Here is a 14113-nt window from a genome sequence, read left to right on the forward strand (position 1 = left end):
AACAACCGATCGACCTATCACAAACAAAAGGAAATTATAAGACAAGAGTTAAAAAGGATAAAAATAGTGAAATAAAATAGAAGTCGTCAGTCGGGTTCCTACATAGGGTATTATATATTCATACAGGATGTAGGGCTTTTCGAATTTTACATTTTATATTTTTGTATAGTATAATTTCGTTAAATATGCCGCAAATATAGGAGTAGTTTAAAATATAAATTAAAATTAAAAAATGACATTGGTGTATAAAATACTTTGCCAAAATAGCCTGGTTTCTCTGTAAAGAGTAACGACAAATTTGGTTCAACGTTCAGTAATTCTAAAATAAACAACTAGTTTATTTATGTCCTTTAGCGACGTGGAAAATCACCGCACTTTACCTCCGGGGAATGAGGACTAGCTACACTTTTCGGGGCGTTTCCATGGTGACATCACCAGCAGGCCACTGTGAGCCTATGACTGTGAGCGACACGTACTGTTTTATTAAAGAAAGTAAAGCAGGAAGAAGAAAGGCTGTCAAACAGTTAGCAAGCTAGTAGCAGAGGAGAGGTAACGCTATAATTATTCTAGCATAGTGTGCCAGTGCCCTCGTTGTGTCTTATTAATGCTACCTGTAACATTGTTGTCGTTATGTGCTGAAGAATGAACGAGAGACGTCGAATTTAGACAAGCTAACGTTAGCGTAGTTAGCTAGCTAGCTAGCCAGGCTGCTCGGTATTTAGCTAACGCTTAAGTTGGCTAGCTAGCTAGCTGGCTAGCACCGTTAGCTGTTAATATGATAGTGTCATGCGTCAAATTGTTTTTGGTTGTTGCTCGACTGCCCTGATTCTTACAACACATTTATTTATACTTAAAATGATTTGCTTTTGTTGTCAGCAACGGCTAACGTTATATCGTTAACATGAATTGATAGCATGTTATTCGAACGCTTGTTTAAGCACTCAACGCATATCAGTTAGCGTTAACCTGTTGTGCAATTTTATGTTACAAACCGACTAAGCTGCGCACTTGTGATCTGCGACATGCGTGTGTATCATGAGCGGTGGAAGCAGTATTCAGATTATTTATACTAGCTAGCTAACTGTTCCTGACTACTAACTGGGAAAGTAGCGATGCACTTTACCAAAATACTCCTAAGTGTAGCGTTAATTCCTTCCCTAAAATTGTAACGCTACTTAAGTGAAACTACAAAAATATTAGCTATAAAGTAGAAAGTATTCAACGTGTAGAATGACTCCTGACAGTGTTATTATTAGATTATTGGATAATTGATATTGATGCTATACTGTTGGGTAGTTAAATATTTTGACCATGTGTTTTGTTCGTCAAATCTCAATCTGAAAAATAGCTACAGCTGTTAACTATATGTGGGGGAGTAAAAAGTGCTCAAAATTGTATTTTAATAAATGTGGGTAGTTGTTCTCCACAACTGGTCATGAACAAATGGTTGCAGCTGTGCTACCTTTTGAATGCTGCAGTCATAGTTTTGATTCTGACCGTGAAAGTTGACCTGAAGTGTAATCGTATGCGTTTCTCTTCAGAGGAGACTGTCCGTGGAAGAATCTCTACAGATCTCGATCCCTTGTTTCATCATGAACGTGTTTGACCGCAACATCAACTTTGACTCCCTCTTCAAGTTCTCCCAAATGTGCGTAAGCATGCAGTAGAATACTACCTCAGTCATGTACTTTATCTACTATAACTCAGGCATCCACTGTCTTGTTTATTGTAATCATTTTTGTTGTTGTTGCAGATCTCATTCCACCCAGGTGCATTTGAAGAATGTCTACTCCAGCCTGGCAGTTTGTATGTTTGTGGCTGCGGCTGGCTCCTACGTCCATGTCGTCACACGCCTCTTTCAGGTGATACTAACAAAGTCTATCTGTCCAGGTCGATCCTTAAAGTTGATATCAATGCAAATGGTGCCCTTAAGCAAAGTACAGATAATCACTTATCCTTTATCCTACCTTATCTAAAGTAATTTGTGCATTATGTTTTAGTTACCTGGTGCTTTAAACAATTTACTGTAGATAAATGTCAGTTTGCAATATTTATTTAATATGCAATATTGGGAACTTTTTTCCAGCTTTACCCAGTGTCTGTTCAGCAAAGGTGTAAAGCTACCCAGATCCTAGTGCATCTCTTTCCATAATTTATTTAGTTAGTAGATGTTTTAAACTATAGCCCCGCACCAATTAAATAAATGGCATTTGCTGTATAAAATATACAGCAAATGCCATTTTATATATATATATATATATATAAAAAAAAGATTTTAGTGGAGGTGGTCTGTATTTTTGGTGAGATACCAATACAAGGGACATTCATTCACACCTGTAAGTAGTTACCACTTTGACCTGTAAGTACTACAGGTCAAAATACAGGCCTTTAATTTGCCTTTTCAATCAGAATTACAATAAGATTTTAAGAGAGAACTTTATTTGTCTGAAAGGCCTAATCTTAACATCTTATGGTGGTCCCACTGCTTCAGCGATATTAAACCTGCTGTTGTGAGAACATGACACTGCACTTTTTTTAAAAGGAGATGAGAAACCTTGAATGGTCCGTGTCATAGCCTCAATTTTTCCTGCCCCGTTTGAACCCTGTGCCATTGTTCTCAGGGAGGTATGTTGTCCGTGCTCGCCTCCCTGGGGATGATGTTTTGGCTCGCCATGACGCCACACAACTCTGAGACAGAAAAGAAAAGACTGGCTATCCTCGCAGGATTTGCCTTCCTCACAGGTAAAGTAATAATGACGTGGGCATTTTACAGGTAAAAGTGTCACTTTGCATGTAAACAGAGCTGTCTTTGTTATTTACTGTCGTGTAAGTCTAATAGCAGTGTTTGCCTTCCTGTCTCCCTCTCCAGGTGTTGGCCTTGGCCCCACACTGGACTTTGTCATCGCTGTCAATCCGAGGTATGTGAAAAATTACTCAGTGTTTAAATGCTGCACATAGGCGGCTAACAGCTAGCTGACTAAAAGTTAATTATAAAACTAAACGGTAATGAGAAGAGGATTATGTGATGATTGGTAGCTACACTACCGGTCAAAAGTTTGGGGTCACTTACAAATTTCCATTACTGACAGAATACCAGCTGAGATCAGTTGCATTGTTTTTTTTTTAACCAGGGCAGCAGTTTTTAGATGACATTATGTGCTTACATAATTGGAAAAGGGTCCTCCAATATTTTCTCAGTTAGCCTTTTAAAATGATATCGGATTAGTAAACAGAATGTGCCTTTGGAACATTGGATGAATGGTTGCTGATAATGGGCAATGTAGATATTGCATTAAAGATCAGCCACTTCTTTCTATAACATTTTGCAATTATGTAAGCACATAATGTCATCTGAAAACTGCTGCCCTGGTTAAAAAAACAATGCCGCTGATCTCAGCTGGTATTCTGTCGGTAATGGAAATTTCTAAGTGACTCCAAACTTTTGACCGGTAGCTTATGTGTCTGTACACGTATAATTGAAAGTGAGTTTTTTTTTTTTCTTCTCCTCAGCATCATCGTGACGGCTTTCATGGGAACCTCTGTGATTTTCATTTGCTTCACTCTCAGTGCTCTCTATGCCAAACGCAGGAGCTACCTGTTCCTTGGAGGTAAAGGCAGTTGTGACCCGTTACACTATATACTTCTTCTTCTCAACAATTGACAACAATACATTAAATTACACCCATGTTTTGGCCATTATGCAGAATTTTCTCTTGGATAATGAACCCATACATGTTGTTTACCTCAACTCATTCTTCTTCTAAGGCACACTGATGTCTGGCCTTTCCCTCCTGTTCCTAATGTCTGTGATGAACATGTTCTTTGGATCTGTGATGGTGTTTAAGGTAGCTAGAACCAAGGCACCATTCCTCACTACATGTATTGATTAGCTGGATGTGTGTGCCATGATGTTTCTGTGAAATCTTTTCCGACAGGCACACATGTACCTCGGGCTGCTCATCATGTGCGGCTTCGTCCTGTTTGACACTCAGCTCATCATTGAGAAAGCCGAGAACGGAGACAAGGACTACATCTGGTGAGGACTTGTGTTCTTGTTCTTCCTTATCTGTTGGCTCGCACCTGCTCATAACCAAATACTGTGCAAATGCATCATCCCACAGTGAGGCGTACAACTTAGCATCAGACCAAAGTGCTCCATGAGCTCGGCCCTTAGTTGATGAGTGGATACATTTTACAACTGGATGATCTTTATTCTAGAGATATTGAATAATGTATGGTAATTTGTTTTTAATTATTTTTTTTTTGCCCCAAAAGCATATTGTAACAATTCTGAAACAAACTTGATGTACTTTTTTGAAGGCATTGTGTGGACTTGTTCCTTGATTTCGTCACCATCTTCAGGAAACTGATGGTCATCCTCGCCATGAATGATAAGGTACGGTTTTGCCTTTTTTTTTTTTTTTATATATATAAAGTTAATGGAGAAGTCTGGTCGTATTGGGGTATTTTTTTGTCAGCAAATCCAACGAAAAGACCAAAAGCAATAATGAAGGAATCCTACTCTTATTACGTATTATCTGTGTATCCAAAGCCTGAAACATTTGATTCCTCTGTGCTATAGAGCTCCATTGTTGTCCAAAAGAAAAACACATTTTTATTTTGACCCAATCCCACAAACGCTGTCCTGCTGCGAAATATATTCACTAAGACACCAAATTCATGCCTGAAAATATTTCCCATCACATGCATTACTTACACCTGTTTGAGTTTACTAAACCAGATGTATTAGGAAATGACTGAGTCTTTTAATTTCTTAAATGAAAGCGTACATTTTTTAATAGATTTATAAGGTAGGATTAATGACGTTCTGTAGGAACCAGTGGGCTTTTCAGGTGAGAGCCACAGACCGGGTCGGGAAATCAGAAAGTACTGAGAGACGCCGGTCCCTAATGGATTGTTGTCTTTGCGGTTTTCAAGGGATTTGTTGACAATAACGAAATATAGGATATTGCCAGCCCTCAGAGTTTTAATGTTCCTACAACAAAGACAAGAAATAAATTACACTGTTCCATAAGTTCAGCCCTCAGACAAAACATGTTGCCTTTTTAATGAATTTGAGTTTTTTGTATTTTAACAATACTGTAGATGAAATGCTGTTATGAAATGCTGGCTCATCCAAATCACAAAAAAAAGGACATATTTTCTTATTCAGCCCTAGTAGAATCTAGCCATGCAGATAGTTTTGGGTTTAATTTGCTGAGGTCTCAAAATATCGGAGTATTCTGTCACCACCTCAGTTCGATGGTTGCGAGGGGAATTTAGTTTGCGGTGCACAAAACAATAGGAAGCAAGAGCCATTTAAAGAACTCCACGGCAGCATATCTTTTCAGAAACCTGGTTCTGGTTTCTGATCAACAGACATCTGTTTTATTTATTTTTTTACCAATGAAATGGTGCCTAATGAAATGATTCTCTAAAATGTGATTATCACAAAAACGGGAGTTTGATTCCCCTCCATTGTATTTCATGGTGGTACTGTTCAGTACAGTTTTGAGGCACTTCAAGTAAATCTATTTTCTGCTGCTTTAGACTTTTACTCCGCTACATTTCAGAGGGAAGTTTTTTTACTTTTTACATCACTACATTTATTCGACAGGTACAGTCACAAGTTACTTTTCAATAAAAAGACATATAAGATTCCAAAATACAATGCATTGCTAAAGATTATACCAGTGGTTCCCAAACCTGTTTGGCCTTTTTATAGACCTAACGATTAACTGAAAACATAATTGTAAGATTAAAGGTACAATATGTAACAAAAACGACGATAACGATGTTATGTTTTGTTGAGTTGTGTACTTACACTATCCTAAAATGTTTCCAACAACGTTCAAACCCAGAGAAATCTTATTTTATTTTAATGACACGGGACGTTTCATAACTTTTGACCCCTCTGGGTCCTCTAACTCCCGTCTAAACACGGGGACCCAGATGATACGTTCGAGAGTAGTCGTACATCACACAATGTCACAGAAAGGAAAAATACTCTTAACGGTTATACAGCTTGCTTTCTGCATTCTTCATTGATTACACGCCACTTACAACACAGTCATACAGCAGAGATGCATTTCAGTATTGATCGATCCAGTTTAACGTTATGTGCTACGTCGACAAGTAGCTAGCTCCTGCTGATGCTCGGTGGGGAACGTTATAAGGCTACAGCGTCGTTCATCAAGTCATTTTAGTTACAGTAGAATTGTTATGATCAAGGTAGAGTTAACGTTAAAAAAACCATTGGGATAACCCACGATTACGTTCGCCAGCTGTATAGATGGAAGACAAATCTACTGATAATTTAGCCAGCTGTCCCACCCTGGTTTTTGCTGCCTCATTCCCTGCCGCTAAGGGATTAGTTCAGAGAGCGGACAACAGCACGGGGGGGGGACACAACGCGTCCCCAGTCAGCCAGCAGCCAGCCGCCATCATTAATTTACAGCAGCCCAAACCCAGCCAGCACAAGCTCCAGCGCCGGGTGATAACGATGCTAACAGCAGTAACAGAAAATGGTATGTTCCGTCGGGGAAACGGACCATATCGCCCCAGGGGTCCGAGTCTGGCTGGCCGCGGTGTTGTGCTGAAATCCCCCCACCCTTTTAGCGGGCGTTACGTTTGACCAACAAATGGTGGCTTTCCTGCGGACAAAAGGTGAAGGTGGGGAGAGTCCGAAAGCAACACCCGGCAGCCATCTCATTGATGTAGGCGTATCGTCGGCCGGTATCTCCGGCGGCCAGCCCCAGCTGCAAAGTCAATCTCTCAGCGGTGTTGAGTAACGTTTATAACCAACCCTTTTCCCCCCGGTGCTGAAAACATCCAAAAAGTGACACACAGAGGTGAAATATATTGTGATATTGTGGTTTTAGCTGCTGGCTAATGTTAGCTTGCTTGCTCGCTAACTGTTCAACTAGCACTAGCTACCAATATAAATCGAATCAAGAAAACGTTATTATGTGGGGGGAACTGCAGCTATTTTATCAGAATGACATGAATAAAGGTGACATGGATAAATAAACCCATCCGTGAACAGATCTATTTTAGTTGGCAATCATGTTAAACAATGAAAACTACAACTCCTATAATGGCACTTCACTACGTCATCAAAAGTCCATGTCTACGTCCATTGTTGTGATTGAGAGACCCCTAACGGCAGAAAATGACATTGTAGGTTTTTAAGATCAGTCCCTCAGATTTCTATTGTGACCTTCCAAAGGGTGCCTGAGCCCTAGGTTGGGACCCACTGGACTAAACTACCTGACTGGATATAAAACCAATCAACTCGCTCCACCTTCTACAGTAAAATGCTGCTCACACATTGATGCATCTATATTAACAATCTAAAGATGTCATACAGTATATAATAACCAGAACAAGTACTTTTACAATGCATTATTTTTACACAGTTACACGGTTGGGTTTAGGACAGAAACATTGGGGAAGGCTTAAAAAAAAACAACTGTTGAAACGCCACACGTGGGATGCGATACCGGCTCTCATGGGTGAAGTTTCTGTGTTTAACTTAAGTCCTGTCATACTACTCGCTACTGAGAAAATTCACACGTAACGTAGGTCAATGGCGGCCGAACGGCGTTGATAAACACGCCAAAAAGAGATTATGCGTCTTGATAACACGGCAAAACGGTATACGAATTGGCGTGTCATACATACGCCACTTCATGAGATCAGTCTACATTAAAGTTAGAAAATGTGTTACGTTGTTTTCATAAACTTGTCATCGCTCATAATTATTGTTCCTTTTTTTTCTCTTTCAGGAGAAGAAGAAGGAAAAGAAGTGAAAGGTTTGGAAATTAAAAAAACAAATCTTGTCAGAAAAAAGGCACAATTTGCAACGCACTTGGTGCTTTTCACTTTCTGTCTTCATTTTATTTGAATTAACTCCTCTGTGGTCTTACATTATTGAACTTTCTTTGATTTATTTTTTTTTTCTTTTCAAACTTACAAACAAGGGTTGAATGTAAGTGTAATGGTAACTAAGGCTAGTCGCCCCTCATGGCTGTGAATGGAGAATTAGACTACCGCTGCAGTGAACATGCTTGGCCTGTAGAGGGAAGCGTTGTCCTATGAAGGCTCCCAGCAGCTGAGCAGCACCTAAATGAAGGTACTTGTTATTTAGTGCCATAAACTAATGACGTGACGGCTCCTTTTTTTTATTAGTGGGCCCTGCAAGCTCCTGAAGGCTGGCCATTGTGTTGTTTGAAGTTTTTGTAATTTCAATTGTTGATTAGCTTATTTTTTTTAGTTTTCCTCCTTTGTCTTTAGTGGAGTGTCACAAAGTAATTGTCCCAGGATTTTGACAACAGATCCCCCCACCCCCTTCTTTTTTTTTTTTTTCTGCTCCCACAAATGATTGTTTTGTGACCAACCTTTTGAGTAAGAACAGTGACCCTGACTGGAAGCCTGTCAGAGTCGTGACGAGTCGCTGCCATCTGTCCGTATTTTCATCTCGGATAGCAGGCGAGCTACTCAGACCTCCCCAGTGTAAATTTCTCTAAATATCTGTTGTCTAGAAATTAGTTTGCCAAATGATGTGATTGTTAACCTATACAATTTTTTCTTTGGAAGTATACTGTGAAGAATTTATTTTATGGATGTAAAATTGAAACTAATAATTTGATACATTTTCCTCAAATAAATGTGTTGATCGTATTAAACAGTTGATTTTGCCTGTTTTCACTGGCTGCTCTAAAATTATCCCTGCATAGCTATTATTATTGGTAACATTTTTGGAAAAAATATTCAGATCCTTTAAGTAACAAGAACCCTCAATTATAAGTAACAGTTGTGCATTTAAAGTGTTTAGAGTTCTCCATTAGTCGATCGTCTGAGAAATACCAGCCACAACATGACTACACAAAGAAATAAATCAAAACATTTTTTATTAGAAAGTTGTAAAACGGCAGTAGGTACATAGGACCTCTACTGGCTAGGGAACGGACAGCAACAGATGTTGGAACACAAGATATGAACATAATCTACCAAGCAGGGGAAGACTGCAATTTTCACAGAAAGATAAAAAAAAAAAAAAGATGACTGCAAATGATGTACATTTAAAAATAAATAAATAATAGAAATACATATTCATTGAATAGTGTAGCCATTTCTCTTATGTTATTATTGCTGGTATATATTACCTTTAAATGTATTAGGATTTTAAAAACAGACTTATTCTGATGACCCATCCGCGGTCGCAAAACAATATCAACATGATCGATAAAATCGTTTGTACATTTAAAATTGCGATGCATGAGTTTAGCAATAAAGAATCACAGACATGAACTTGTTTTTTTTTTTAAGGGTGCTTCATGTTTGGTTCCCCCCCCTCAAATACATTGTGGCGAAATGCTATCCGGGAACAGAATGGATGTATTGATCCAGATCATCAGCTGTTGCAGTGATCTGCTCTTCCTCGATGGATGACTTCAAACTAAAAGACAACGTCGCTGAACAACCACCAGGAGTGACAACTGTTGTGCTAATCATTAGCTTAGCCATGCGTTTTGTAGTCCTGTATACATGAATTAAAGACTGTCCACAGTCAAAGTCTGATTGATTGTGGGAAAGAAAAAAAAAAAAAAGTGAACAACCTATCTTATTTGGGGTGGCTTTTGGCTTCGTGTTTATTTTTGAGATCCTGAGGAGAAGTCTTATCGATGCGGCTTTCCAGTTGCAACAGAGAGACACCTGATGAGAAAAGCATCCATCGCCACCATATTCTTGCGGACAGGGCTCAGTTTCTTTTTCCTCAAAAGCATCCCAGTCGAGTTCCGAGCGGTGCCGGCTCTTTATTGTCTGCGGACTAGATGAGCTCCTCTCTCTCCTCTCCCGGTTTTTATTTTTTTTTGTTGGCCGGATCATCCTTGGCTGCCGCAGGACGACAGACTGTCGTACAGAGAATCGCTGAGGGACTCGGGGGTCTCCAGGACCTGAGGGCGGCTCGGGGAGAGGGCCTCCTCCGGCCGCTCCCTGAGCAGCTCCAGCCCGGCCTCGCGGCTCACCTCGGGGACGCTGGGGGTGCGAGTCTTCCCCCTGCGGCTCATCCCTGACTGGACGGGGACGGGCAAGCTGCCTGGGTCCACCACCCGGCTGGAGGAGGGGCCGCTGGCCTTCACGCTCTGAAAAGGAAGCAGAATGGGTCGAGAAACATTTTAGGTCATGGATTTCATCTGATGTAACGCCTTCAGGTGCAAAAAAAAAAAAAAAAGTGAAGTGGGTTACATAAATCATCCAACAGTGAATCTTTAATATTCAGCTGATTAATAATTTCTAAAGGGAGAATGTGGTTCTGCGTTTTTACATTATGTAAGATGTGAGTGCAGATTTAAAAATGTATCTCGCCTTTACTGCCTGCAAAGTATTTTCAGTCTGTAAGTGACCCAGATTATTCTTTTCGGCATGCTCCTCCACGGCAGTTTTTCCAATAAGAATAGATAAATAAAACATACATTTGGTAGCAAACGAGAATCAAAGCTTTGACTATTATATTCCTGTCTTGATGTTCCATAATTTGGCTTTTTTCGATTTACAAGGTAGACAAGACATCTACTGCACGTCTCTCCGTCCTGGATGAGGCCTCCCTCTGTTTCTCTTCCTATTTCTCCCCATTAAAAAGGGCTTTTATTTGGAGAGTTTCTTTTTTTATGATATATTATAGTATGGCTTTCTTTTAATGATACTTTTTTATGACAAATTATGACTTTTTTGCAACCATTTTATGACATTAAACTGACTTTTTTAAATTACACTTTTTGTGACATACACGTAAAAGACAATAACAAACAATCAATATAGTAGCCTTTTTTACAAATAATTGGAAGTTTACATTGACATAGGGGAGCTTCTACAAAGGGAACATACGGGACAGGACACCTCAAATTCAAACAAGCGTTGAAGCCCAGGAGGAGGGAGGAGGGAGGAGGGAGGAGGGAGGACGTGTCTTGGAGGGTGACCGCAAAGGTGCAACTCTTTCATAACTTTCACTGTTTCATAACTTTGCTAAGAGGTGCCATTGTTCTGTACATATGACACGGTCATATAAGTTGCTTTTTTTGGTTTGTTTTCTGGCTCTTATAGTCCAACAGATGTCAGGAGAAACCTTGCTGGGTTGGGGGCGGGGCAAAACAAATCAAAGACATTGTTAAATAAAACAATGCAAGTTTACGTGTGTCGCCGATGTAACCGGTTAGAACTTGAAATAGTGATGAGGTGTTAAATGTAAGGAAAGGGTCTTAAAAAGGTGTTCAAAAAGTACCAACTTCAGGGTTCCTGTATATACCAGAGAGAGAGAGAGAGAGAGAGAGAGAGAGAGAGAGGTGTGTGTGTTGATGCAGATTAAACTACTATCCGTACCCCTCGGAATGGAGATCCAAAAGAAACGGCCTCCTCCTCTTCCTCCTCCACCGCCAGGTAAACCTCTGCTGGGCCCGCCGGAGTCTTCAGGTTGGGGAAGGTCCAGGTCTTGGAGCGGGGGGAGAACATGTTGGCTCCGTGGGCCTCTTTGTCTGAAGATGGGAGTGATGGTAGACACGTTTTCACCTCATTAACTCAACAGGAGCCATCATGGTGGAGCGCTAAACTGAAATACTTTTTATTTTTTATTTTAAATACATTATTTCTTATGTCATAATTGGAAGCATATTAGAATTCACTATAAAAACCAAGGAGTGTATTTTGAGTAAAAAACAAACAAAAAAGTACATATTTGAAGACTTATTGAAGAATATCTGCACGTAAACAAATCCATTTCCAGTCAATGATTACATAACTTTATTACATGTCTCATTGTACAGCCTCCCACCATGACTGGAGCCTCCTAGTATGGTCTCCTGTATGGTCTCCTAGTATGGTCTCCTGTATGGTCTCCTGTATGGTCTCCTAGTATGGTCTCCTGTATGGTCTCCTAGTATGGTCTCCTGTATGGTCTCCTGTATGGTCTCCTGTATGGTCTCCTGTATGGTCTCCTAGTATGGTCTCCTGTATGGTCTCCTAGTATGGTCTCCTGTATGGTCTCCTGTATGGTCTCCTAGTATGGTCTCCTGTATGGTCTCCTGTATGGTCTCCTGTATGGTCTCCTTGTATGGTCTCCTAGTATGGTCTCCTGTATGGTCTCCTGTATGGTCTCCTAGTATGGTCTCCTGTATGGTCTCCTAGTATGGTCTCCTGTATGGTCTCCTGTATGGTCTCCTTGTATGGTCTCCTAGTATGGTCTCCTGTATGGTCTCCTAGTATGGTCTCCTAGTATGGTCTCCTGTATGGTCTCCTAGTATGGTCTCCTAGTATGGTCTCCTAGTATGGTCTCCTAGTATGGTCTCCTGTATGGTCTCCTAGTATGGTCTCCTAGTATGGTCTCCTAGTATGGTCTCCTAGTATGGTCTCCTGTATGGTCTCCTGTATTGTCTCCTGTATTGTCTCCTGTATTGTCTCCTGTATGGTCTCCTAGTATGGTCTCCTAGTATGGTCTCCTGTATGGTCTCCTGTATGGTCTCCTGTATGGTCTCCTAGTATGGTCTCCTGTATTGTCTCCTGTATTGTCTCCTGTATGGTCTCCTAGTATGGTCTCCTAGTATGGTCTCCTGTATGGTCTCCTGTATGGTCTCCTGTATGGTCTCCTAGTATGGTCTCCTGTATGGTCTCCTGTATGGTCTCCTGTATGGTCTCCTAGTATGGTCTCCTAGTATGGTCTCCTAGTATGGTCTCCTGTATGGTCTCCTGTATGGTCTCCTGTATGGTCTCCTGTATGGTCTCCTGTATGGTCTCCTAGTATGGTCTCCTGTATGGTCTCCTGTATGGTCTCCTGTATGGTCTCCTAGTATGGTCTCCTGTATGGTCTCCTGTATGGTCTCCTGTATGGTCTCCTGTATGGTCTCCTGTATTGTCTCCTGTATGGTCTCCTGTATGGTCTCCTAGTATGGTCTCCTAGTATGGTCTCCTGTATTGTCTCCTGTATGGTCTCCTAGTATGGTCTCCTGTATTGTCTCCTAGTATGGTCTCCTAGTATGGTCTCCTAGTATGGTCTCCTGTATTGTCTCCTGTATGGTCTCCTGTATGGTCTCCTGTATGGTCTCCTGTATTGTCTCCTGTATGGTCTCCTGTATGGTCTCCTGTATGGTCTCCTGTATGGTCTCCTAGTATGGTCTCCTAGTATGGTCTCCTAGTATGGTCTCCTGTATGGTCTCCTGTATTGTCTCCTGTATGGTCTCCTGTATGGTCTCCTGTATGGTCTCCTGTATGGTCTCCTAGTATGGTCTCCTGTATTGTCTCCTGTATGGTCTCCTGTATGGTCTCCTAGTATGGTCTCCTGTATTGTCTCCTGTATTGTCTCCTGTATGGTCTCCTGTATGGTCTCCTGTATTGTCTCCTGTATGGTCTCCTGTATGGTCTCCTGTATGGTCTCCTGTATGGTCTCCTGTATGGTCTCCTAGTATGGTCTCCTGTATGGTCTCCTGTATGGTCTCCTGTATGGTCTCCTGTATTGTCTCCTGTATGGTCTCCTGTATGGTCTCCTGTATGGTCTCCTGTATGGTCTCCTGTATGGTCTCCTGGTCAGCGCCACGCGTCAGTCTGAGCTACAGCATGCACACTAACAGTAGTCTCAAACTGATCGGTCTCCCCGAGGTCCAAAAAGTGCCTCAGAACACACCAAAGAGACGAGACGTAGTACGTCTCTACAGCAGCAGGCGGCGCTAATCAAAGCCAGACCGTCACGGCAGCGTGTTCAGAATACGATCTCATGATTTACTAAAATAGTTCACCGAAACGTGTTTCTGAAAACATTTGAAGAGAGAAATAGGCCGTGCAGTTGCTGAATCTGTCTTCGTTTCAGATCAACAAAGGTCAGTTTGAAAGATTTTCGTCAGATTTTGAGAGACTCTAGTCACGCTCATTCCGCTCCCCGTTTCCGGGTGAGTCCCGACTGCCCTGCCGCAGAATGAACACGTCAGGTCGGCCAAAATGAACGCCGACAGCCCCCAGACGGAACGACGGCACGGAACACACCGAACAGACTCGAGTCACCGACCTCGCCAGACTGTCCCACGGCCGATTATCGGTGTGTCAGCGCCTTTAAAGACACCTGATCTTT

General features: G+C 41.3%; 2 protein-coding genes across 4 annotated transcripts in view; one reads left to right on the forward strand and one right to left on the reverse strand.

Moving 5' to 3' along the window:
- Positions 1 to 391: 391 nt before the first annotated feature.
- On the forward strand, positions 392 to 8433 carry tegt (testis enhanced gene transcript (BAX inhibitor 1)). The gene is made up of 10 exons (XM_039800400.1): positions 392 to 549; positions 1542 to 1648; positions 1754 to 1862; positions 2622 to 2742; positions 2870 to 2918; positions 3511 to 3608; positions 3766 to 3845; positions 3936 to 4036; positions 4321 to 4396; positions 7788 to 8433. Exons 2-10 carry the CDS (start codon positions 1593 to 1595, stop codon positions 7809 to 7811), a joined length of 714 nt encoding a protein of 237 aa, XP_039656334.1. The 5' UTR covers positions 392 to 549; positions 1542 to 1592; the 3' UTR covers positions 7812 to 8433.
- Positions 8434 to 8895: 462 nt separating this feature from the next.
- Positions 8896 to 14113, reverse strand: part of nckap5l (NCK-associated protein 5-like) — a 55761-nt gene continuing 50543 nt past the window's right edge. For all 3 annotated transcript variants that reach the window (XM_039800398.1, XM_039800397.1, XM_039800396.1), the window contains 2 exons: positions 11383 to 11534; positions 8896 to 10148 (listed from right to left, as the gene is read on the reverse strand). In XM_039800398.1, coding sequence (XP_039656332.1) covers positions 9888 to 10148; positions 11383 to 11534 — 413 coding nt within the window. In that variant the 3' untranslated portion in view covers positions 8896 to 9887. The remainder of the gene's footprint in view (positions 10149 to 11382; positions 11535 to 14113) is intronic.

This window comes from Perca fluviatilis, chromosome 5 (assembly GCF_010015445.1).
Source record: "Perca fluviatilis chromosome 5, GENO_Pfluv_1.0, whole genome shotgun sequence".
Lineage (NCBI taxonomy): Eukaryota > Metazoa > Chordata > Actinopteri > Perciformes > Percidae > Perca > Perca fluviatilis.

Coding starts and splice junctions, on each gene's coding strand:
- tegt (XM_039800400.1), top strand. CDS start 1,593: ATGAACGTGTTTGACCGCAACATCAACTTTGACTCCCTCTTCAAGTTC. Junction 2,919..3,510: donor GTCATCGCTGTCAATCCGAG/GTATGTGAAAAA, acceptor TCTTCTCCTCAG/CATCATCGTGACGGCTTTCA. Junction 4,397..7,787: donor TCCTCGCCATGAATGATAAG/GTACGGTTTTGC, acceptor TTTCTCTTTCAG/GAGAAGAAGAAGGAAAAGAA.